Source organism: Plectropomus leopardus, chromosome 21 (genome assembly GCF_026936395.1).
Source record: "Plectropomus leopardus strain MGB_pleo_1.0 chromosome 21, ASM2693639v1, whole genome shotgun sequence".
Taxonomy (NCBI): domain Eukaryota; kingdom Metazoa; phylum Chordata; class Actinopteri; order Perciformes; family Serranidae; genus Plectropomus; species Plectropomus leopardus.
Genome location: NC_142196.1, coordinates 595673 through 622245, shown reverse-complemented (window position 1 = coordinate 622245; position 26573 = coordinate 595673). Strand labels below are relative to the sequence as shown.

Here is a 26573-nt window from a genome sequence, read left to right as displayed (position 1 = left end):
AGGTGTAACAGTCTAAATCCCTGCGAGCAGCCACCATATTTCATGTTCATTGCAGTCCATAATATGCAGGTGTTGGACAGACTAAACAGGACTGTATGGCTGCCCTTAGAGCTGCACCTGTAGAGCTACACATGCACAGTTTGACCAGACAGTGGTGCGACAGGAAACGTGATGGCACCATAGGTGTTGATCCTCTTGGAAAAGCCAAACTATTGTGCTTACAATGAAAACTGACATTCTGCACACCCTGGATACACCCACACAACATTTTCCTCAGTGGTTTCTGCACTGTTTCTGTGAGAAAGCCATAGTGAGCACTGCTGGAAGAAACTGATTCATTAGTTGCACTAATGCTTTTGTGCTGATGTACATCAGTCTGTTAAGAGATGAATAAAATTATTTGGCTTTGGCAGTAATCAGTAGAATGCACTTGAAATCCCACAGATCAAAGTGAGCTGAAACTACTCCCTCCTGTGGAGAGATTTAGAAGCTGAAACAGTACCCACAGTACTGTCAGTGCTATTTGTACTATAGACTCTATATTGAGATGCACAACAATAACCCGCTATGCTTCAGTGAAGCTAAAATATTCTGAATATGGTCTCTGCTATCTTGTGCTATAGTGACGTCATCTGGAGCGGAAGCCGTCACACTATCACTATCCATGGTGGAGGCGTTCCCGCCAAAACACCTGTTCAACCAATCATAAGCAGTCCATTTGAATGTGAACACATGGATTAGCTGTCACAGCTGTCAATCATGGCAGAAAATTTTATTTTTGTAGAATTTAATAACTAATTAAAACAGAACTTATCATAAAACAATCAACTGAACAAACATCAGGGCGATGAGAACTACCTTCAGTGACAGAAACCATCTTAGGTTAAACTAAAAGCTCAAAGTACATGCCAAATACATTTGACCTATGTCCCATTCACTAAGATGGAGGGGCAGGCTTTATGAGCTATACTGCAGATAGACACCAGGGGGCAATACAGGCTGAAAAGCTTCACTTTTGGGAAACTGTCATGTTGTCCATCTTTATATAGTCTATTTTTGTACTAGTCAGGATGCCAATGGCACACTGCCTCAAAACTTGTAGCATCATTGGCATTGTGTGATTAAACTGCACATTTTAGAATGTGCTTTTATTGAGACCATCCCAAGGCACACCTGTGTCATCAGCCATACCTGTCATGTATATGGAGTATCATTGAAAATGAGAAATGCTCACGAATCAAATTTGAGACTAAATTTGAAAAAATATATCGGTTGAGTCCATAAAAGAGTTTTTGATCTATAACTTGAAATGTAAAAAATGTCGGCCCAAACAAAAGTGTCGTCTATAAATTTTTGCTCAGTGAAGGTATGTTTGAACAACTACAAAACATAATGCCTCCAGCATGGCTGACAACTAATGTTTGACCAAATATTTGGCCTCAGCAGTGACAGTGTGAGTGGTGAACACTTGAAACAAAAGTCTCTCCTCATGCATTTTTTTAATTGCCTGACCTGTTTTGCAGGAGCCCTTCCCCCCTCAACAGTCCCTCTCTATAACCACTGAGGGAGGCCTGTGCTGCGATGAGGAGCACATACAGATAATCAAGTACAGTAAAAGTTTGACTGAGGTGATTAGGCGACGGAATAGCTTGACTTTCAGTCACATTATCTGGGTATGTTTGTCTGACTTTGAGAAAATTCAATATAGTCCAGATTCGGTCAGACTAATAAGTTTACATGTTATTTAAAAGTCCAGTCTGAGTCAGACCAAGAGTTATTCCACTTTTTCTAACATCATGTCAACAGTCAACTTTTTGGAAGTAAAAGCGCTGTCCTCAGCTTTGTGACTATGCATTTTCCATCTAATACAAGAAGGTTTTTAAGTCCATGTTCCTTATTTATTATTATGTTAAAATTAGAGATGCAATAGCTGGAAATGAAAATCTAAAGAGCTAAACTTAATTCCCTATACCTTTTTAAGATATTAAGTCTCCTATTCTCTCATCTTTAATCAATCCCACTTTGAATTTCTCTGACTTCTGTGTTCTTTCAGTAACAGCAGGCATGTCCAAAGTCTGGCCCAGGGGCCAATCGTGGCCCAAGGTGCAACTTTAAATGGCCCTCAGCTTGACTCCCAAAATACGTACATGGCGCCCACCTCACAGCATTGGTCAATCAAGCAAGATTGTTTTCACTTTTTCCCTTCACCCCACAGTGGCAGGACTACTCTAGCCTACAATGTGTGGACAGGCAAATCTGATGAGTTTACACAAACAAATCTAACAGTTCCCTAACAGCAGAAATATCAAGCAAGGTAGCAGACATGGTCAAATAGTAAAGTCAAGTCAAGTCAATTTTATTTATAGAGCCCATTGTCACAAAACGTGGTTTGCCTCAGAGGGCTTTACAGTGTACGACGGGATCCCTCTTCCAGGACGGACAGACATGCAACAGATGTCGTAAATAACAAATGAAATACAATTGTGGCAAAAAGGAGCAAGAAAGAGAGAGGAGAGAGGGGGAGAGAGGCACAGCAATAGTGGAAACAGACGCATGTCATATTACAATAGCAATTATCAGATGCACTCTATGAAGATATTGTGGGTGTTGATAAGAGTCTCATGCATATATTGATACGGAGGTGTCCAAAGGCATGATCACGGCATCAGTCTAACCAGGACCACGATCAGGGCGAGTGGGGGGTGCAGTATCAGCGCAGCCACAGCACGAGCACAACCAAAGGCAGGGTCACAGCGCCAGCACAGATATTACCACTGTCAGGCACAGCCAGGGTTGCGGCCAGGATCCGGGAAAGCTAGGAAACAAGGGAGCAGGAATGCTCCGGAGAGGCAATGGGATTAGCATAGTGCAGTTTAACAAACCCAAGGTGGTGAGCAGTAAAAAGGATAAGCACTCTGTGAGGATCGTAGGGTCACTGATCAGCAATTACGACTTAAATATAAATGCCAAAAAGCAGTAAGAGAAAAGAAAGAGGAAGCAGAGCCAGAGTGGCAGGTCTGAACGGACTCAAGATGAAGTAATGCGACTTAAAGGATGCTAAGCGCCATAAAACCCGACAGAAGAGGAAGATGAAACAGCCAGCCGGAACAAAAGAAGTCTCTTGGATGAGAGGTGCTGAGAGAAAAACAATCAAATTATCATAATAAACTGATAAAAATCTGTAAGAAAACAGCAACCCAAATTATTATTATGAATAAATCAAATTTTGCCTCAATGGCATTATACCATTTGCTTCACTTTAAACTGAATGACTAACCCCTATTAGGTGGAACACTGCTTCTCCTTCCTCTCATCAGGTAATCCCTGTCTTCGGATTATTTTTTTTTTTACCGAATCACTTTAAAAAATGATAAAAACCTGGTTCCCATCATTGTTTCATAGCACTTGATTGTCAGTGTCATTTGCTCTTTTAAACCCATCTGAGCCTCTTTTTGTTCTAAGATATGTAGACAGACACATACAGTCAGTGAAGGACGTCTCTTTCACCCTCATTCTTGAATGACTTGCATTTGCTCTGTCAGTGACATGTATGAAGGGCCTGTGTGCTAAACATGGCTGCAGTAAGCTTCCTCCACAGGTCATGGTGCCCTGGCTGATGTTTTGCCCCATGACAGAGCCCTGTCCTCTGGCTCAGCCATCACTGGCAACTTGTCTTTGCTCTGCCCCTCTTGCTCCTCTGGCTGGAGTCCATCTCAGAGCAGCTGTAGGGATCCTGTCACTGGACATCCTCAGGACATGACCCAGCCAACTGATGCCTCTCACCTTGATCTCTCAGGACTTGGTCTTACAGTCTGTCCTCTTGTGCAGGTACTCATCATTGGACTGGTCAGTGCATGTTACAGATCTTTGTTAGGCATTGACTTTGTTCATGTCTCTCTGCTCCACTGTGCAGCACAGATATAATGTTGCTGTTAAGCATAAAACTTCAATTAATAGCCCTCGCAATATATGCTTAAACCACTGAACTCAACCTGCTTATATTTTGGGGACAGGTGTGGGATGGTATGGGATGGGCTTTCATTTCTTTTCAAACAAAACTGTTGATCAGCAAAGATGAGAAATACAGTTAAATGCTGTACTGAAACCGCTTTATTTGCATCTCTCTTGTTTACTATGCCAATAATACTGTCCTCTTTGGTGTTACGGTTTCAGGAAAATGAACTGAATGACTGAACTGTAGAGAATCTCTCTTCAAGCTAATGATGTTTGTTGCATGTTCATATTGATTAAAGCTTAAACTTTTATATTTGTGTGCACGACCTAAGCAGCTAACTAACATTATCTCCATTGGGTAGCCAATAACACTGTTTTATATATCTAAAGATCTTCTAGAAAAATGAATTGCCTGGTAACCGGGTCTCTATTTGAGGCAGGCCTTTATTTGTCACAATGTGTCACCACACTGGGCTAGTAGAAGAGACTGGGCATTTATTTAGGACAAGTATTATATTGGAGGTTCTCCAGTTGTATGATCAAGTTGGATGATGAGGACAACTATCGATAAGAAGATATTCAAATGCCTTAACAAAACTGAAACTTCTTTTGGAGATTCCTTAGATGAACCTCAGGGTCAGCTAATGGACCTGAATGCCTTGTTGAACTGATGACTCTGGTAAGAAGATCTAAATTACAACAGATTTTATTCCATGACCGACAGTTTGAGTTAACTTAAGACTCATCTGGGGCAAGGAGCAGTCAACTGAGCTCCTGCAAAGACTCAAGGAGACATCAGGAGATCTCTATATCATAGAAACCGACAAATTTATGCTTTTGTTGCGCAACCAACAAGTGACACACCAGCACATCTCCAGACTGTAAGAGAGGACCACATTACCTGATTTTCGCATTCAAAATAAAATGTACTTTGAAATGCTGTGTGGTGATCTCATACCTGCAGAACTGGAACTCTGCTTACATGCCAGTTTTGAGGCCAAACTCACAAACACGAGCTGTGCGTGCATGTGTGAGTGTGTGCGTGTGTGTGTGTGTGTGTGTGTGTGTGTGTGTGTGTGTGTGTGTGTGTGTGTGTGTGTGTGTGTGTGGAGGGGTGTGACCTTTCGTAACCCTCTGCCAGCAGCATGCTACACACTGAATGGAAAGACTGCTGGTACAGACTTGCGTTTTGATATGCATCTCCTTTTTCTGTAGCTTAATTATGCTTCCTTTACTCTGTTGTGTGCAGATGCTATATTGTTTTGTAATCATGTGAATTGTGATTTTCTATTTATAGGTTTTCTTCTTCTGTAGCCCTGAGATACTATTAGCTGCTGTTTATCTACCTTGAAAAAGACAACTTCTGAAACAGCCTGTGCGACATGTTAAATTTAGAACCAGAGGACTTTGCACGAGAGGGAATGTGAGACAATGAAACAAAGCCTGATAAGCTGTCATCGTGATCTCATCTCAGCTACATGTGGTGTCAGAGCGATGGAGGAATAAAACTCAAGCTGAGTTTGCAACGTTCAAACCGACCAAGGCTAGCAACCAGTACCACGTGAGCATAAACGAGCTGCCCGTCCACTGTCCTCACAAAGGCCACAGTTGTTCCCTGAGACTTCTGAGGAAGGTGAAATGATTTTTCCTGTGCTTTTATGGGGTTGAAGCTCTTAAATGATAGGGATACATAGGAAGAGTTAGACCTAGTTTAGGATGTCCCATTAATACAATTATGGGTTATTCAATGATCAGGCCTCTTCTTTATCTTTTCCTTCAATGTTTTATGGGATAGGTTGCCTCTCTGCTGTTGACTGATGCTTGACATTGACTTTTCTTTAATCTTAACTTTTCATCTGCTTGATCATCTTGCACTATTTCAGTGCACCTGATCAAGTCCAGATGTCACATCTAATTCAGTTCCTCACTGGTTTTCATCCCCTCATTTTTATTGTCGCTTCATTTATTACTTTGTTGTTCATTTAGTTATTTTATTCACTTTGTGTCTTTGCTGTATTCACTTTCATCATTTATCCATACTTATTATTAAATTCATTCATTTGTAGTCTTTTAGAAGTAGTTTTGCTGTGTAGTAAGTAGTTTAATAAACCTTTCATTTATAAAGACACTTGATCTTGTGATGTGTGTGTGTATAATGCCGAGACCCTGTACACCTGCAAGAAGAACTTAGTAGCAAACTTCAAATTATGAGACTAGATTAACGGCAGAATGGGCCATCAACCTTTCTATTTTAATGGGTGGTGCTCCGAGGTTTTTAAACTCTAATTTTTAATGTAAATATATTGTTCCTGATAGCCGAAGTTGAGTCCCATTACTCTACTTCATCTTTATACCAATTCATGTTTCTGAGTCATAATTTTGCATTACGAGTTATAGTTACATATTTTGGTATTTATTTATTAATAAATTAATTATATGAATTCATTGCTAATTAATTAATAAATCCCCTATTTAAACTGCAACACAGTATATAGCCTACTCTGTGCTGTTCAGACGTCCAGATGTTGTGGAGTTGACTTTGTTGAGCTTGGCTGTGTATGACACTCACACTCTGGTCACAGAGTCAGCCGTTAGTATGACTGGCATTGGTTACAGTTCACTATAATCTGTGACTGTCCCCTCTTCCCTCATATTTTTTAGATCCAACTGCATTCAATAATTTGTTATCTTCAAAACATATTGTTCATGGGAATTTCTGCACATTATTTTTCATGTTTAGTTGCTGTGATGAGCCTCTCTGCTTCCCACTGACACAAATGAAAACTACATGATGACCATGGACAGTGTCATTTAAAAGTACAGCTGTTTAGTAATATATTGATTTTTAAATGATTTTGAACTTCCAGCCTGAATGCACAGTTTATACAGGCTGCCAAAATTCTATAACTTCACCATATCTTAACTTCCATTATGATTTCAACATCATAATTTAACCCTTTAAAGAAATCAAGACAATTTGGTCAGGTCTCAAACATGGAAAGGGCAACAAAGGAAGAAATTAGCAAGACATTAGTAAAAAGTACAAGAAAATACCTGAAAATGTGTAAGATAAATAGATTAAAAATAAATAAATAAAATGAAATAAAAACTAAATAAAATGAAAAAAAACAAGGTAAACTAGACTTGGAAAATAAAGTGCTTAAAATGATAAGAGTTCCAAATCACATATTTTTAAATATGTAAAAACGATAACTGTTTAGTTTTTCCTTAGCTTTTTTGATTTTTTTTTTCTAAATCTACAAATGTCTTGCAATTTGTTGAACTTTATAATAAAGTTACTCATTTCTTTATTTCTCTCCCTTCCCATGTTTTTTTTGAAAGAAAGCCCACCAGTGTGTCCAGGGTTCAAAGGTTTAAATTCTTGTGAAAGGTGTCTGAAAGCAGCACAAGAAAAGTGATGTCAGTACAAGTTTTTAAAGGGTTAACAGTATTGACAGTGAAATTAAAAAAAAATTCTAAATGTACACCTCCATCCCGTTCTTTAAAAATGTTATTTATTTATTTTTCAGCATTTCACCACGTAATAAAAATATCTACAACCATCTGAAGTACAAAATAGCTAAAACAACATATACAAATATGTTAATCTCTCCCTAACACAATAAATTAAGCATAAAATACAAAAATAATATATACCAAGTGTTGATTTCCCATAAGGTGTTTCCCTAGTATCCCATTAAAGAAAAAACACAACAAAGTTAAATAAATAAAATCAGCTATGTTTAACAACAGTCATCAAGTACCATTCACCAAATATAAAAGACCAGAAAGGGAATATTATAGCTTCAGCAGTGTGACTAGTGTGTGCAGTAGGAGTGTTCAAACAGTGTTTTCCTCAAGTCTCTTTTTCTCTGCAGCATGACGTGAGACAGAAAGGATGAAATCTATTCAGAGGCAGTTTCACAGAAACTAAAGGAAGGAGAGATTCAAGTGTCTGACAGTGGAATGTTGGACTAGATCTGCCCTCGTCATCTCCTCACAGGCCTGAGTCCAGTTAAGCTGTACCGTGTGTTCCTGCAGAGTGTGTGTGTATGTGTGTGTGATGGAACACACACTCTACACGTTCTGCAGTGGCACTCCCTCTTTTCCGCTTTTCAGAGCTTTCTTCCTGCGCTTGCAGCAGACCACAGTGACTGTGATGATGAGGCCAATCAGCAGCAGGATGAGGAAGATGGCAGCAGCGATCACACCCACCGAATACACTGTGGAAGACCAAATAAGACACATTGAAAGAGCTTGACTTTACAGTTAAGGGCAGTAAAGTTTAAAATAAAAGTCTAAAGCTCCACCACCATCAGCTGCAGTATTCATTGCATCCCACAACATACAAGTCCTTTGGTTTTTTATCACGATGTAAATCTTAAAAACTGAGCCCAAAATTATATAGTTCCATTCTTCAAGAGCTCAGTAATTTTCTAAAACAACTGAACACCATTTTTTTTAGCAAACATTATTCAAACAAGAAGTAGTCCATTAGTTGGGGTCTATTTTCAGTGGCGGATTAATCTACATATGATGTTTTGATGCACTGGTTCCCAATCTGTGTGTGTGTGTGTGTGTGTGTGTGTGTGTGTGTGTGTGTGTGTGTGTGTGTGTGTGTGTGTGTGTGTGTATTTGTATGTGTGGCAAGGTTCTGGTGACAAATGTGTCTTCGTTTACTGTCTCCCTGAAAACCCTCCAACCCCCTCCGAGGGTGAGACTTTCCACCAGATGGTGCTGTTGGATTTCTAAACTGAATCTGTGATTCAGAAATCACAATCATAATTCTGACTACTTACATTTTTATTAACAGCATTTATTTGTACTTTTATCTTCAATACTTAAGACTATTAAATATTTACTATTAAAATTACTGTTAGTCTCCCACTTGGACCACCACTTTCTGACCCTAGTGCCCTTCTTCCACTTAAAATAATATAAGCCATTCGTATATAAATGTAAGCTGTTCCATTTCTTTTACTTGTTCTACTTATTCTCGCCATAAATTCTGTATAAGAATTTGCATATAGTCTTCTTTGTTAACCCTTTCACAGGCACACCTGTGAAAGGGTTAACAAAGCAGGTGTTCCTGACTCCACATTTAGGAACTTCAAGTTTTTTTTCTCTCTTTCTCTTCAGATGACCTATTCCGCCAGCGGATACACAACTCAACCACCTGACTAACCTAATGAGGGTAATTCTTGATTATCCCAGTTAGGGTAATTCTAGCATGAACTGACACATATTAGGCATCAGTGTTATTTTTGTGTAACCACAGCTGCATTTTTTTAAATAAAAACATAAATGAAAACAAAATGAATGTATTATTGAAAAAAATTCTTCGTAAAATTCATTTTTTTAAACTGCAATAGTTATTATACCATGATAGAAACGTAAAAAATAACAGTAACTTAATCAAATAAATACATAAATAAAAATACAAACAAAACTAAATAAATACTAAGAATAATGAATATTGTAATAAAATCTAGTCTAGTCAAAAAACAAATAGTGTAAATCAACTTTACTGTGCTAAACAAAACCAATCCATTCCTTTAAGTAAAGAGTAAATAAATATATGCCCATCCTAAAATAAAAACACATAGAATTCAGCATAATAATGAAGTTGGTGATTAATGTAACATTGTGGTCTAATGTAGTTTTAATTCTTCACTTCAATAATACTGTCAATGTAAATATCCTGTATTTGGCAGAATTTACAGAACAAAAGCCAGTAATACATTTAGATGACTAAAGGATGGGTCTTCACAACAGCACATTGCAGCACTGTGACTTGAACACTGGACAGAGCTATATGATAAGTCCCTCATGGCCACATTCAGATGAAGATTAGTGTTCAGACCTGACACACCAACACAGCTTCAAGGAATGAGCTCTGGCACAGACTAACTGTCGAGATACATTTTCTGTAAAAAGTTTCCTTTAAAAATGCTGTAAAATCTACAACCAAGAGTCAGCTGCACAGCAGTATGATCCTCCGCTCTGAGCCGTTGTGAGAGGACACATGCTCCAGAAAACATCACGAAGAGACACACAGAACAAAGCAGCCCATCTTTTCATTTACCCAGGGTAGCTATGCTGAGCTTGACTGAGTTTCTTTTCACCATGCCCCGCCTCACACCACACAGGCGCTCCACAGTGCACCCAGTGTCCTGTCCCCTCCAGCTTTGGTTGCAACTTTTCTGGAATAAGACAGTTTCCCTCAAAGAACTAAAACAATCCAGCCCCATCAGCCCCTCTTTACACAACTGCATTTTAGACCATTCAGACACACAAAGCAAAAGCTGTCTGTAGTGTTTTTACAGGGTGTGCATGGTTTTTTGTCCTTTGCTAAGCTTAGAAATCCTGTTTCTCCACTAATAAAGTCAGTGCAGACATTTTACACAGAAGCACTTTGACAGTGGTGTAAACTGGTTATACTTTGCTGCAGTACTTCAGGGTATTTTGGGAGTATCTCTACTTACATTGAGTTTGTTTTTTTTTTGTTTTTTTCATTTATGTCAACTTGCACTTTTAGTCCACTACATATTCCAGGAGCCTTTAAGTTACTACAAAATTGGGGAGGAAAGGAGGGAGGACAAAAGAAGTGATAGAAAGACTAATGAAGTACTGGGAGGAGAGGAAAACCTGGATTTTGTTCTTTGAATCCATAAAGTGGATAAATGGACCTCTTTTCAAGTTGGCTGCATTTTTAACCCTTTGAAACCTGAAATTTCTTCTGTAAGTTGGCTTAATTTCTTCAAAATTATGGAAAGAAGGCAATAAGCAACTTAAAAATGACCCAAAACTAGAAAGAAATTATTTATGTATAAAAAAAGAAATCACCTGAAAATTAGCAAAAAATAACATAAAAAAGGGGGAAGAAGTAAAATAAACAAACTCAGAAATTACCTGAAAAATTCAAAATTATAATAATTTTCTATAACTTAATTTAGAATAGTAATTATGTTAGTTATACATATAGTTCTAACAATTTTCCAGAGCTTTTTTTCCTTTTCCCTGGATATTTTTTCCTAGCTATTTAAAGACATGGTTTTCTAAATATACTAATTTCATGTAATTTGTTGAACACTCTTGCCAAGTTGCTCATTGCCTTTTTCCCATGTTTCCAGAGAAATCACACCAATTTGCTCAGGGTTTCAAGGTTTACGTACTTTTTAAAGACGTCTGAGAGCAGCACACGAAAAGTGATTTTGCTCCATGTTTCAAAGGCTTACATGTTGAAAAGAAATAAATTTGATAAAGTAAATATTTCTGACCATTTGCTTTTTATTACCATTATTTTCCTGTACTTTTACTTTTAATGCAAGCAATAGAAACATAAAATTTAACTGCCCCCTGGATTCCATGCAAATATCTCATACTTCAATACTCACTTGGTGTGGAAGTTTCTTTAGTTTGAGTGCGTGTCTCACTCGACAGACAGCTGCAGTAAAAACCTGTGTAATGATCAGACACTGATCATTACACAGGTTTTTACTTGCATGTCTAATATCAGGACAGTTTGTGCACTGAGGGAGCATGACACTGAATCACTTCCCCATCCGCTCTAATGCCTCATTGACGCTGCACAAAAAGCCTGCTAACACCCATTGCACCCATGCATTAAAATGCAATGGGAATGCGTAAGATCAGCATTCGATCAGCATTCACACCCACATCAAATGACCCTGCAGTGACACAGGTTTTTATCTCCTCTGCCTCAGATTGGCATTGTTGTGAACACAACCCCCAGGTGAACACACTAATTTCAGCTCCTTACTCGGCGAAATGCAATGACGTGCTATGACTAATTTCCACCATTAATTACCATCCTTCTCCTCCTAAGCAGCGCGAAAACATCAATCCAAGACTAAATAAGTAAGAGATAAATGAAGAGAAGTATCCAGTGTAAAGTTTTTACAGACCTCTGTTACTGCTACTGTTACGCTTTACTTGTTCTCCAGTTCTAAACATCAAACAGAAACATCAAAACAATCCACATGCACACAAAAGGAATACTTGTCTGCTGTGCCATGTGCACAGCTCTGCTCCACTGTCAATGGGAAAGCCTATTTTTAGCAGGTCTTGTTTGAAAAACCCATGTGCATGCACTTATTTTAGTGGTAAAGGGGGTAAAAATGTAGGCAGCTCACCTTCAAAGATGGACTGTTGGTCGTCATTGGAGCACTGGGTGTGGCTCAGCTCTCCCAGCTGCTTGTTGATGTTGCGGCTGGGGATGTAGGCCTGGACCATGAAGCAGTAACTCTCGCCTCGGTCCAGATCAGTCAGCTCGATCGCACTTGTCTTTGAGTTGTACTCTTTCTGCAGACATCAGAAGGAAAGCCCCAGATTTGTTAAATTATCTTAACCCTGCCTGTTTGAGTCGACATTATGTCTGCTTTCACTCACCTTCCCAGTGCTCTTATTTTTCCGATAGGTGACTTTATACTGCAGCTGATCAGAGAAGATATCCCTTATGTTCAGCTGGCGGCCATCTTTAAACAAGGCGGTGAGAGGATCTGTCACATACAGAGTAGTCTTCTTCTTGTCTTCACTGACCTCCAGCTTAAAGTCAGGTCTGCCTATATCAGCTGTAAAGAAAGAACGGCGGGTCAGAGATTATTTTTACAGTGTGTCTGTACATGTGTCTGAATATAAAGTTCTACTCAGAGACCTGTGAAAATACAGAGCCTCTCTGGGGTCACATGGAAAAAAAAAACCTGTTCGAAAGATTTGTAATTTGTTTTCACAGATTCACAATCTATGCGCACACGTCCAGAATCCGTGCCCACAGATTTCATTGTTTCTGCTCAGCAGTGAATGGGTACTGGAGATTAAACCTTCATTTTTGTGGCTCTGAGATTTCAGGTTTATCTTTTAAATTTTGACAATATCACTTGTGACATCACATTGACTAAGGTCCTGAGGGTCCTTGGTAGTTGTGACTGGTTTTGTTCATAAATGCTGAATTGTAGTTTAATGCCATGTTTTAGTGATTACTGTAACTGGCTAACATCAGCTGGCACTTGTTGCCTTGCTGTAACAACAGTAAATATTCAGGTGGTGGGCAGAGGGAACTAAAAATAGTGTGATCAAGCTACATGAAAATATGTTTAAGATATATTGTATAGTGTGACAAATATGCATGAAAGGAGTGTTAATAAACGTTATAAAGTGACAGAATATTGTTAGTTTTGTTGTCCCTTCAAACACTGATAAACTGGATATATTTAAGATTTTTATAACAGCAATTACATATGATCATGATGAGGAAATAATCTCTTGATTAACTTTGTAGACTACTGTGTGTGAGTTAATGCCTGTTTAGTTCATGAAACATTGTTTAAGCAGTCATGGCTGAGTGTTGTATGTCGTCATGCACAGATGGCCATGCTCAGAAATTTTAGTTTATTACAACTAGGACTTTATCACAGTTTTGTCATCATTTCCATGATTATATTGTACACATCAGCACACCAAAGTCAGGCGGGTAAAAAGAATGACCGGTCCGACTGTCAGACAAGTTGGACCTTCATACAGTCTGTGGTTTGGACACAAACCGACAGTGTTTCCAGGTAGGGCTACACATCCATGAATCAATGAATACACTGAATAATGGATTTGTCAATTAGTAGACTGACAGAAAATGATTTGGCAACTTTCTGTGCAACAGTTGCTAGTTCAAGCCTCCCAGTGAGCTGATTTTCCTTATTAAATCATTGTAGTAACTGGATTTTTTTTTGCATTTTGAATTGTCGTTGGACCACTTGATGACATCATCTCTGTCCCATTGTGGTAAACATTGTTTTGTTTGATGGGCAACAGTTTTCTGATGATATATATACCAAACAACAGATCAATAACTGGAAAATCATCTGCAGATTTAATATCTATATATACTGAAAGTGCACTGTCAAATCTGACAAGCTGATCTCACTAAAATAATCTTGGAAACCGATTGCCTTGAAAAAGGAGAGGCATATAACTATTAATCTTAAATTATGTTTACTTTATGTCGAATTGTTAAGTTCACTCAAAAAGTAGCTGTATTAATTTTGTGAAGTTGTTGCAACTTAAAAATTACAAGATTTCTAACTGTTAGCATCATCAGTAAACCGAGTTGGTCTGACTGAACTTGATGATGACAAAGAGGATTTCACTAATGGTGAAGTCTGAAGATCTGCGAGTTCTGTTTTGTTAACATGTTTAAATACAAATATGACTGACTGGTTTGCAACCAGTAGAATACAAATATACAGCACAGTAAAGCTGGTTTACTGCTAACACTTAGAAAGATTGCTTTGATTAAACTTGTCATTTTTAGGCAGAAACAACTTCACAAAATTAAGTAAATATATCACAATTTTAAGTAAGCTTAACACGTAGGTATAAAGTAAACATAAATTAAGAATAATAATTAAATTAACTAACTTTTATTTGAGGCCATTGGTTTTCCAGATTTTTGAAGTAATATAATCTTGTCAGATTTTACAGTGAGGCAACAACTACAATTACGCTATTATCGCCTAATCACACAGGAAAGCTGTGTGCACACAAAACTACAGTGAGGCTGTATTTACTCTTAAAGCACAGGGTTAACAGCTATGTACAGGATTTAGATTTAGATTTAGAGCATGTGGGATCAGGCCAGCTCATGATCTCATGATAGTCCCCACAGTAACTGTGTTCACAGTTATTCATTCACTGTGATACAAAAGGGAGAGGCTACACACTAAATGATACAACAGGAGTTGTTCATATCCGGGTTCAGTGTGTTTCAACATGTCTCACTACTGAATACGACACTTCTATATGTCATATTTACATTCTTTCATTTGCCGTGACATTAAGCTCTGTGAGCATGTTTCCAGTGAAAATGTCTCTGATAGATGTCAAAAAAAAAAAAAAAAACTAGAAACAAATAGAGCCACACACCAAAAAGCTCTCGTTAAAGGACTTTAAAGTTGTATAGCGTTTACAGCCAGCAGCTTAAAACTCAGCAATTCATGAGAGCTAAAACTGTGAGAAGACGTAAGGAACTGGAATAACCCTTAAAAATGTGTTAAAGTGTTCCCTTGCCCTGTGTGTGTGTGTGTGTGTGTGTGTGTGTGTGTGTGTGTGTGTGTGTGTGTGTGTGTGTGTGTGTGTGTGTGCGTGTGTGCCAGTGTAATCAGCTCTTTTCCACTGCTGACCTGCCTGAACATGTGTCTGAACAGTTTGTATTCAATGTTCTGTCCAACACATTCAAGAAGTGACTCATTGTAGCGGAGGAGCTTACTGTCTTTGTAGGGGCAGAATTTTGGTGAGATGGTGTGAGGGAACTCAATGAGGTCAGAAGTAGCCCCCAGTGGGGGCTCAGACAGGACATAGGCTTCATAGGAGGCATTCAGGTCAGTCAGAGAGCTGGAGAGATCACACACTGTGGCTGAGGAGCGGATACAGTGAGGGGTCCTCTTTTCATTTCCATTGTCCCTGTAACAAGTCACACAGACATGCCTGATGGGTGCAAACAGTCTGAGAAATCAGATGATCAGTAAAGTATGCACAAACACATGAGAATGGATGACAGAACAACATTACAGCCCCATTTCCACCCAGCAGTACGCTTCAGTTCAGTTCAGTTTAGTACGAATTTTCCCCGTTTCCATAGTGAAAAGTTGCAGATTGTACCATAGGAACCGTTCTTTGCCATGCCCATTTTGGTACCCCCTCTGTTGGGGGAACTTAGCACACCGATCTGTCCACTGTACTAAAAGGTGGAGGTGTTGATTAGTCAGAAGAGAGTAAACACTGTGCTCAGGGCATGGCTGTGTCTGGTTTTAACCACTGTTCATACCGTGACAAGATTTCATGCATTAGTAAAAAACAACTACAAAATCAAAGGACGTTTGCAGCCTCTAATAGCAGCTGAAAACTGTGGAAAATAATTTGATTTACTGGGCCAACTGCTGGCAACTTTTAAGGTGGAATGTTTACTTGTAATGTTACTCAATGCATGAGCTGTCAACATGAATCCATCAAAGCACCTTACATTTCAATATGACAACTCTGTCTGCTTTCAACTGGTCAGAAAGGCCAGAAGTAATTTTGCTTTTAAATTCTAGATTAAAAAGTGACTCATAAATCTACCTTCTACCTCTCTCGGATGACATACACTTTTATTAATGAGAAAATCTTTTATTATTTCATTCTTTCATTTAAAATATACATATGAATTGTGACTGGATTATGTGAACTGAATATATCTGTATATATAATGTCTTGGAGCATCATCCCACTGCACGGCAGCAGTGGGCTATTGAACCCCTGTGGCCTGAGAAGGACTCACTGTACAACTACCACCTACTATTCATAAATATTCCATCAAGAGAGACTCTCATTCCAGCCTGCTCTTTTTTGTCCTGAAAATGTCAGCATGAAACCCCGTTTTGTGGATGATAAACGGGGTGCAGACTTCATTCTATATCACCAGTGAAAAAGGAAATACAGTTAGTGCTGCTGGACGGAGCAGTAAGTGACAAAAACCACGTCCACATGTGAAAGTACTGTCTGCTGTCGAAATACTAAACTGATCTAAGGTCTAGGTACATGTTCATAGGAGTTTTTGGAAGACAAGCACAGCTTATGTCACTTTAAGTCTTAACAGGAACACTTTAAGACATGACTGTCAAGAGTTTAATAATTAATCACAGCAGGACACAAAAGTATAGATTTGAATATTTCGGGGAGTGTCAGGTCTGCATTTGTTATTGATGTTTGGATGTTTAAATTTGTGTAGTTTTTGCCTCTTTCTCTTTTTAGTGACTTATTAATGTCTGTGATTGTTAATCTCTCCATTCAGATCTCTGACCAAAAATCTCCATTCCAATACAATCTTTTACTGGATCACCAATGGATTCTTATCATCACGCCCTGCTGCTATTAAGCTTTCCTTGGAAGTTACTCAGCAAGCATGTCAGAAGGGAGAGTGTGCTTCAGTTGTAACACTGACAACCTGAATAAATGAAGTGCATGAATAAGCAGGACATTAAATGTATTTTCCAGAATGAGCCAGCAGGTGCGGGTTTGGATGCAGGTACTTACTCAGAGAACTGCACCGTGTAGGAGTAATCAGCTGTAGGTTTGGGCTCCCAGGTCAACACAGTTTTAAAGTTGGTGGATTTCCAGGTGACATTCTGTGCTCGAGGATAGGAGCCTGAGAATGAAAGAGATTGCATAAATTACCATTAAAAGGCTATTTCTGATGAGCTCAAATAACGAGGCTCATATCAAGTAAGAAAACAATAGAACAAGTATTTGATCTTTGCACTGACTCATGCAGTTTATAACACATGCTTGACCCTAAGCACTACACAACACTTCTCATGGACTAAAACCTGCAGTACCGTTCTTACGGTACTATTACATCACACTAACAGCACACGTACAGCACCAAATAATTAAACCCAAGTGTTAAGACTTCATCAGGCTCACAAGTGGGCCTCTTCCATTGTCACTTCTGGCCGGGCCGAGTCAAACCATGCCAAGCACATTCCTTTGCTAGTTTCAACATGCCAAACATGTTCCAAAGATGGACTTTCCCTGGAGAAGGTCCAAAAATGCTCCAGAACACCTCTGAGCTGGTAGCAGTGAGGTCTAACTGACTGCAACCAACCACCAACAAGCCCCCTTCAAACAAGTGTGTATGTGGCAGACTCCACCCACCTCCTGTCTGTGCAGAAGACCAGACGAAGGTTTTTAATTGTCTATGTGTGTTCTGCTCGTTCTGTTCTGCTGTGCTTGTGTTGCTTCTCACTGAATCTCTGTGGTTTACAGTTAAATTTCTCTCCTGCCTCCTGTTTTTAGTAGGGATGCACAATATTAGATTTGTTCTGATATAAAACAACTCATTTGGCCGATAACCAATCCTGAAATATATAAATCTATTTATACCCCACCTAATTTTAGTGATCATTAAGTCTTTCTGTAGTGGAATTACCATATTCTGTATACTTTTGTCATGATGACCCACCAGCAGAAAGAGACATAAAATATTATGCTTTTCACTGTATGTAATATTCATTCATTGTGCGAAACAAGAAAAGTACTTCAGTTCAGGGTTCATGTTTTGGATTTGTTCACTTTGTTGATTAAGAAAATCAAGAGAGCTACAGACAACAAATGAACTGCTTTTCCCACACACACACACACACACACACATACACACACACACAGACACAAGTAATGGGGGACTTCAGCCTGCTACCTTTGAACAACTCAAGAACAACTGTCATCAGTTAAAGGCACACCTTCAAACAGGTTGCCCTGCTGGAATAGAGACACAAATCCCTGCAGATCTGGGCTGACGGGCCAAACTACACCAAGCCAAACTAAACCAAACCAAACCATGCCAAACTAAGCCAAGCCAAGCCAAGCCAAGCCAAACTAAACCAACCATACCAATCCAAGCCAAGCTAAACCAAACCAAACCAAGCCAAACTAAACCAAGCCAAGCCAAGCCAGCCCATGACTGTCAAAGAGGGGCTCAGGTGAAATATCTAAATGTAGTTCTCAGTGAAATGCGTTGCTCTTCTCCTGGTCATATGGTTTTATGGAGTGATTACTAATCACTAACTGTGTAACTTGGTGGCCACAGTTTAACACACTGACCATCACAGACGTTTACAAGGATTTCACTCAGTGTTGTTCTGACCTCAAGTAAGTGCACCACACAGACACGCAAGCTGTGTTGATAGCAGCAGCCAGAGGTTCAGCTCAGAGTCCAAGTGTTCCCTGCACACAGGATTAGAAACTTCACGGCTTGCTGGAATCACTTGTGAACAATAAAATTCATGTTGTAAATTATTGTTTCTTGTATGGAATTTCGGATGGAATCTTATGAGCTGCTGATTTTAATCAACTCATCCTTCAAATCCAGATCAGCAGGATCAATGACAAAGGTAATTTCGTTTTTTAAACTTGGTTGAAAAAATTAGCAATAAAAGCAAAGCACTTTCTTTTGGAAGTTTTGTGAAATCAAAATGGCAAACGGATTTGGAGTCTTAGTTAGTCCCATATTAAGCAAGCTGACACTTTAAATATATTAACAGGAACCTAGGTTTCACAGGTACTGATGACTTAATCCTTTGAAACCTGGATCGACATCAGTTTTCCTGGTTTCTTCCGAAAACATAGAGAAAAAGACAATAAGCAACTTGGCAAGAAATGTCCAGCAAATTGCAAGAAATTCGTAAAAGATTAAATGAAATTACCTGAAAATTATTTTTAAAAAGAGGGGAAAGGATTAGGAGGATTGCATTGGAATGGCACAGTAAACCATTATACTAAATAAATAAACCTTTTGTTATATGTTAACAGTGTGGTTGCCTTGGATATGCTCAAAAGAAGGCTTTGGAGCATATCCCTTTGTGTTCAAAATCTCACATGTAGATTTACCCAGCAGAGTGTGTACTAACCTGCTGATTTAGACCTACCACTGGAAAAATCCTTGCAGATTCTCTACATAACCACTGCAAACTCGACAACGTGAGACGTAATCAACATGAAATAAGAGAGCAAGCTTTTGTGTTTTTTAATGTTCTAGCCTAAACATTAAAAATAAATGGTGTAGAAAAGTGTCAGCAAATGTAACTTTAAAAACCTCAAGGTTGATATACGTAAGTCTGTGTTGTCTTATTTTCATCGCAGCAATACATCCTCCATACGAATGAACGACATGTCGAGTTGTATAAAATATGTATTCGCCGGCTGGCTGCTGTTTGCATATCTAACGCTACATTTAAATTTTGCCATAATAAGTAATCAACTTTTTTTTTTTTTACTCCTACACTCCTGACATTAACATTCCTGACAGAGGTCGCGCAGTCACTGAGTTGACAGAGCGCGCGGCTCGAACTCACCTGATGCACACTGTGTGGACAAAAAGAAGACAAGAAAAAGAGCTGCTGCTGGTCTCAATGTCCACATGTTGTCGGGTAAAAGTCCTCTCAGGTGATATAGACGCAGTCCCTCTCCGCTCAGTCCTTGGCGTTAATAACGTTCCCGGATCGGCGTCTGAGCTCTATGAATCCTTTCGTCAGCTTCAGTCTGATTATGAATCGCTGCTTACAGCAATGTGAGAGCGCGAGGGTGTCCAAATAAGGGTTGTCCGGCTGTGTCGTCACAGGGACAGTATTAATGCATGCAGCTCGGTGCGTGCCTGTCCCACTGAGGTCATGCGGCGGATACATGCGGTGCTCTCCTGCATTTCAACACTTTCCACTACACACTCTGAACACAGCCACCAAACCACAGTGATGCTTCAGCTAAAGTACGATCTCAATACTACTTGCTTTCACATTCATTTCTTGAAATAGTCTGACAAAGGATGTCAACAAATCTATTTATCATGCAGAATGACTAGAAACAATACCAGAGAACTCCAGCCACAGCTGGGAAATCACTTCTGCATATTTAAAACACGTCATTTATGCAATCATGAGCAATGCTGAATGGACCCAAAATCTAAAAATCCAAAGCAAAATCAGGCTCCTGAATTAGCCAACCACATTTGTCAAAGCTCAGCCTCCTCACAGGTGATTAAGTAGCCTGTCTGGAAGCCATATATGACTGGGTAGAAGTTAAAGTCATCCATAAGAATGTTACTTGAGTAAAAGTCTTAAAGTAATTTTATGATATTAAATGTAATTAAGTATTGAAAGTAAAGTACAAGTACATGCTGGTAATAGGAAGAGAACATTCAGAATTTTGAGAATGACGATATCTTTGTAACACACACTTTTTTTAAAAGAAAAAGAGCCTTCAGTACACATTAAAAAAATATATTATACATACATAATTATATTTGTTATACTTATTTTGTTAGAACTTAAAGGACTTAAAGAACAAAATTAATTTTCCCCTTCCCTCCTATCACTTTATTAACCCATCTCTCCCCTCCTCCCTTCCTTTCCTTTTGTATTAGGTAACTACAGTGCTAAGGAGAAATGTAGTGGAGTGAAAGTAAAAGTTGACAGAAATATAAGAACTCAAGTAAAGTACAGATACTCCCAAAAAATACTTTAGTACTGTAACAAAATGTATTACTTGGTTGCATTACACCACTGCTCTCACCTGCTGGGGGATGATTTGGGCTCATTGCCTCCTGACTTCTTTCCTATAGTTTCTGTATAATGCTTTTTTTGGTGCAGATTTTCTCTTTGTTTATTGTGATGACTCAGCAGGGAGTTTCATGCCCATCCTTGTGTTGGAAATGCTCCAGACCAGTGTCCAATCAGCTCACATCTGTTGCTCCAATAACTGCTGAACGACATTAACCACTTTGCTGCTATTCATCATGTATAAAGACTGAAAGGTTCTCAGTATCTCAGTGTCTCTCTAAATTTTATATTTTTTCTCCGTGCAGTCCCTGCAATGCACCCTGCCCGCTGCAGTGCCAGACATCCATGTGTGAACACCCTTTGTAAAGAAGTTACTCATATTACAGTTCATGCTGCAAACTGCAGGCTTTATGATCTCCAGACAATAGGCCTGAGATACAGTGTCCTCATACTGTGAAGGTGACGCTCAGGTTTATGAGCTGAGGTTTAACAGCACTCAGATTTAGCAAGTTACTGAAAACATTTCTCAGCTGACATGTACCAAAGAAACTATTCAAAGAAGGAAAGGTCATGAGTCAGTGACAGCGCTCCAGGAGTCAGACTCTGATCAGTTCTGTTAGAGTCAGTGGGGTGGCCAAATCATACTATAACCATTTCAACTTCAACTAAAAACTCCTTCAACCAGATTAAAACACATGTTGCGTGATTCTTACTGATGCATTAATATAAATATGTGAACATTAGTTTTCCTTGTTATTGGTCTCCAAACAGTTTCTGTCCACCTCTGATACTGCAAGATCCCCAGTCTTTGTGAAATCTAATTCTGTGGCTAAAGGCTCTCTGACACATTGTCAGAATTCAGTCTTTTTAATGCATTTTCAAAGGATTCTAATTTATGGTATGCATTAATCACTTATGATGCGGCACATATTCTTATAAATACATGGAAATGATTACCCTTTACTTAACAACTACAATGAAACATTATGAAGAAGCACAAAAATATTATAAATGCATCAATATGTACCTCACTTTAAGTCAAGTCAAGTCAAGTTTTATTTATAAAGCCCATTATCACAAAACACGGTTTGCCTCAGAGGGCTGTACAGCACTAATGACTAATGATACAGGGCATCAGTAACATTATGTGTGTTTATGAATGCATCATGAATGCATTCTAATTCACTATGAATGCCTTCATAATGAATTATAGATGTGGTCTTCATAGAAAGTGTTACCATTTTGATTTGGATATGTCCATTCCAATGGATGAAGACTCAAATACCCTCAATTTATGGAGTATCTCCTGAAAGCAGTATGTGGCAAACCTCCTGAGATGAATATTCTGTGAACATAAGCTGTGTCCCAATAGAGTGGTGAAGGGATGACGTGATGTATTTTTGTAGGCCAACTAGGAAGTAAGCATTGCACTGGTTACCTCATCAGAAACCTTTTCGGTCATTGCCAAAAATAAGCTTTGTGGCAAACACAACTTTGAGACTGACACGTTTTGTTCAGCATGATAATCTTCACAGATGAACAACACTTTTGTGTGTTTTGAAGCATAAATTAAATCGCCAGAAGCAAAAAGTTATTGATAGGATATACAAGTACATTGTGGTTGCAGGTATTAAACGTCACCACTACAAACACTGTAAAAAGACATTAAAACACAATCGAAAAATAGCATAAACAGATAAATCTACAAGTTTGAGTGCAAACCCTGTAAAGCTGTAAAGGCGGACAAGTGGGTTAAATGAGTTTCTGTGTCCGCTGTGATAACGTCAAACATCCCCAACAGATGCTGTAGTCCCATGTAGCCATTTGTTAGCAACCGCCTTTTTTAAGACGACTAAAACTTTAAAAGTTCAAAAATTGGGTTTAAGTGTACATATTTTATGTTGCAGAATAAAACGTCTATACTACTATACTATACAATATCTTTAGTGTGGTGCTCTGGGGGTTTCTGGGTCTGTCTGGGTGCATGTTTGGTTTGTCTGTGTCTCTCTCTGTTTGTTGCAGGGGCTGGAGAGTGGTACACACTTCCTCACCTGCGTCTCATCTTCAATCATCCTGTGACTGCTTAAATACTCCGGCTTCACCTCTCCTCCGCACCAGATTATTGCTTACTTCACACGTGGTAGATCGGCTGTCTCATTCTGAGATTTTCCTGTGCGTTCTTGTGTCTCTCGTGTGTTTTGGGATTTTTTGCTCATGGTGCCCACGGCTGTATCCAGATTTCACTATAATACATCCATGGGATAGTAGCAGTGTATCTTAAAAAAGAGGGAAAAGAAGGTTGCATTTGTGGGCTGTATCCAAAGGAGCCTTCGATTTGGGACAGCCTTCGCACAGCGTTGTGACGTAATCTGCCTTCGAATGCTGCCTCCGAAGGATGCAGACCCTGAATTGGGACACAGCTATTATCAGAAAAATTAATTATAAGATGATTGTATCATTAGAAAAACAAATCAGAACAGTATTTTCAGTATTTTTTATTTTTGAAAAAAATCCAGAGTAAAAGTGTATATCTTTCATGATATTTTGACATTTATTAGTAATATAACATCTTTCGGTTTCTTCAAACACAGTTTAAACACAAGTTATGTACTTAAAAACTGTGATCATTGGACTGAAACATGCTGTGCACTTCCTCCTTTCCTCACAGTCAGCCATGCTGTGATTTATAATAGATCCATGGCCATGCTCAGTAAAGAGGGGGTTTAGCTCTGACGTCCACTTCAGATGAGGTGGAACACTGTGATTGGCTCAAACGTCCCATCATACAAATCTGTGCATCTGAGTGGAGCCAGATGACAAAAATCATAGATCTAGACTTCCTAGAAATGTAATTTCCATTAGCTTGGACAGGGGATCTGAATGAATTAATCCGGTGGAAAGTTTTCAGAAAGTTTTTTCAAAGAGTTTTCAGTCAAAGTTGAAACAACAAAGACATGATGGTTAAAGTGTGATTTGCCGTCCCATCGAAGTCTGACTGCTGGAACGCTGTCACTGACTCAGACCTCTTAATATTTTCCTTGCCGAGTACTGATGATCTGTACAGTACAGTTTAATGAGGCAGGGTATAATATATCATGTATATGTTTTATAATTTCCTTTTCAGCTTTTAAAAAAATGTATTTGGAATTTGACGTATCAATATGAAGGAAGTGCTTGAGGTGTTTTAGAAATAGCGCCCATTTTCCATTTTGACTCCAGGAGCACACACGTAGAGATGAATGGCTACACAGCCTCAGTTTTTTCCCCCTTCAACTGGGATGATGTGCTCACTACTGATTGTTTGTAGTTGTCTGTCTGTCCTCTGTTTGTCTTTCTATCTATTCATCCATCCTTTTGTCTGTCTGTTCAAGAATGCAACAAACATTTGGACACATTTCTCCCATTCTTGAGTCAGAATGGAATAGTAATGAATAGTACTGGTGGTGTAGTCATAGTTTCAGGAGTGGATGACGAGTTTCTCAGTGGTATGCTGACCACAGGACTGTATATATTGAGTGGCTCCCAGAAGCCTGGCTGGATGGAACTACTGTGAGAGCATCATTATGGATCTGACACACTCTGCAGCTCCATGCATGAGTCAGGACAGCCACTCAGACAGCTCCCATGGGTGAACTGCAGCTCTATTTATAGAGGCATATGTAACCCTTGGACACACAGAAATGTTACTGAAAAGTAGTGTGTGCTGTTCAGACAGTTCATCGAGAGGTTTCACTCTAATAACCCCAGCTAACAGACATTCCAACATGACTGAAAAATGAAACCTTTGTCTCAGTCTGTTTTTATGATTTCCAACATTTTTGTTGTGTGGCAATGCAATGCAGTTTGGAAATCAGTCAGAACTCACAACTGCAGCAACATGTTTTATAGCGCAAGTTATGTAACAATAAAAGTCTCTGCATGCTGATTTTCACATAGAGATTAAATTCATTGGAATCAGTTGCAGCCTGGGAGCTAAACTACCATGACACGCCTGTGAAATGGTCAGGAGTCATTTACAGGAAGCATATATGATGTGGGGGTGGAACGAAAAGCTCAGTCCTTTAATCTAGTTTTTGTTTGTCTTAATTTGGGGCTGCCTGGGAATATCTGTCTGGCACTGTGCCAGATCCATTGCCCCCCCACCTCCCTCCTCGGCCGTGAGTAGCACAGCCGGAGCATGGCCCACCATGGCTTTAATACCATGGAACCCTCTTATGGACAGTTAGAACTGAATGCAAATACAATTCCTTTATACACATACACACACACAAAGAGGCACAGGAACAGTCAAATCTGATGAAACTCACTTTTGTAATTTTGGCACTTGATAAGATTTTCTTGTTTACAGGAATGACTCACAATTATTTATGGGCAACTCTTTCACACTGAGATGCGAATGATAATAAATTGACCTGAAAAGTGATCTAAAAATAGTGATGATTACTGGATGGGTGCACTGAAAATGAAAAAAAAAAATAGCAAAAGCCAGGGTTTTAGCAAATTCTAAAAAAGTAAAAAGGTAGTAATTTTTTTAAATCTAAAAAATCTAGAAATAAAGCTTGATTTGGTATTGAAATGTCTTAAATCAAGCTTGCCAAGTCTTAAATGTGCTTGGGCATTAGAAGTATGATTTAAAGATTTTCTTTCTTTTTTTTTTTTACCAACTCTGCACTGTAAAATCTCAAAATAATGCCAGTTGCATTAACATCACCACAAACCTGGTTGTTTGTTTGTTTGTTTTGTATGTATCAAATTTAAGACCCATTTTACAATTACCACATGTAATTGTGGTAATTGTAAAATGGGTCTTAAATTTGATTCTTAGTGTCATTAAGAAAGTCTTAAGTCCTAAATGCTACTTGCCTTAAGCTGTGGGAACCCTGAAAACCTCCAATAATACTGCACTGACTGTGGTTTGGAAAGGCTTTTTTCTATTTTCCCTGATAAATTTACTGACACGTTAATGTTAAAGCAGAGATGTTTGAAAGATGACTACATTAAACAAAGCCAATGAAATGTTCTATTTATTTAGCTCTTACAATAAATTGCCTGTCTCATCATATCATGAGTTGTTTCCTGGCAATATCCTTCAAACAAAGTGATGTACAGCTACAGTGCTGGGCTGCGTTGGCTTGGCTCAGTGGTCTATAGCATAATGCATGAGTATACAAAAGCATGAGCTCAGTGCGCCTCTCTCCATTATATCACACAGCGCTACAGGCAGGGTGAACGGGCTCTGCCGACTGGATTTCTGCCTTAATTACTTTCCCAGGCCCCTTCCTGGAACAAAGGGGAGGAGCTTGTTTGGACGCTAACCATGAACTGTTCACTGTGTTACCCACACATCAGAGACCAGTGACAGACATGAAGTAGGCTCTAGTTCAGATAATACAAAAGCCTCTACATTAGTCACGGTTTGACTTATTTTCTTTAATTCCATCATCAGCGCCAGATCACTAGCACTCCATCACACTGTGCTGTAGCTCAAAGTTTTACATTGCAGAGAAAATGTGGAAA

At 38.9% G+C, this 26573-nt stretch overlaps 1 protein-coding gene across 1 annotated transcript; it reads right to left on the bottom strand.

Annotated features, from left to right (window-relative positions):
* Positions 1–7447: 7447 nt before the first annotated feature.
* On the bottom strand, positions 7448–20062 carry f3a (coagulation factor III, tissue factor a). The gene is made up of 6 exons (XM_042510032.2): positions 19857–20062; positions 17041–17152; positions 15236–15429; positions 12367–12548; positions 12111–12279; positions 7448–8177 (listed from the first exon to the last, which is right to left on the bottom strand). The coding sequence occupies exons 1-6, from the start codon at positions 19921–19923 to the stop codon at positions 8032–8034; spliced, it is 870 nt and encodes a 289-aa protein (XP_042365966.1). The 5' UTR covers positions 19924–20062; the 3' UTR covers positions 7448–8031.
* Positions 20063–26573: the final 6511 nt, after the last annotated feature.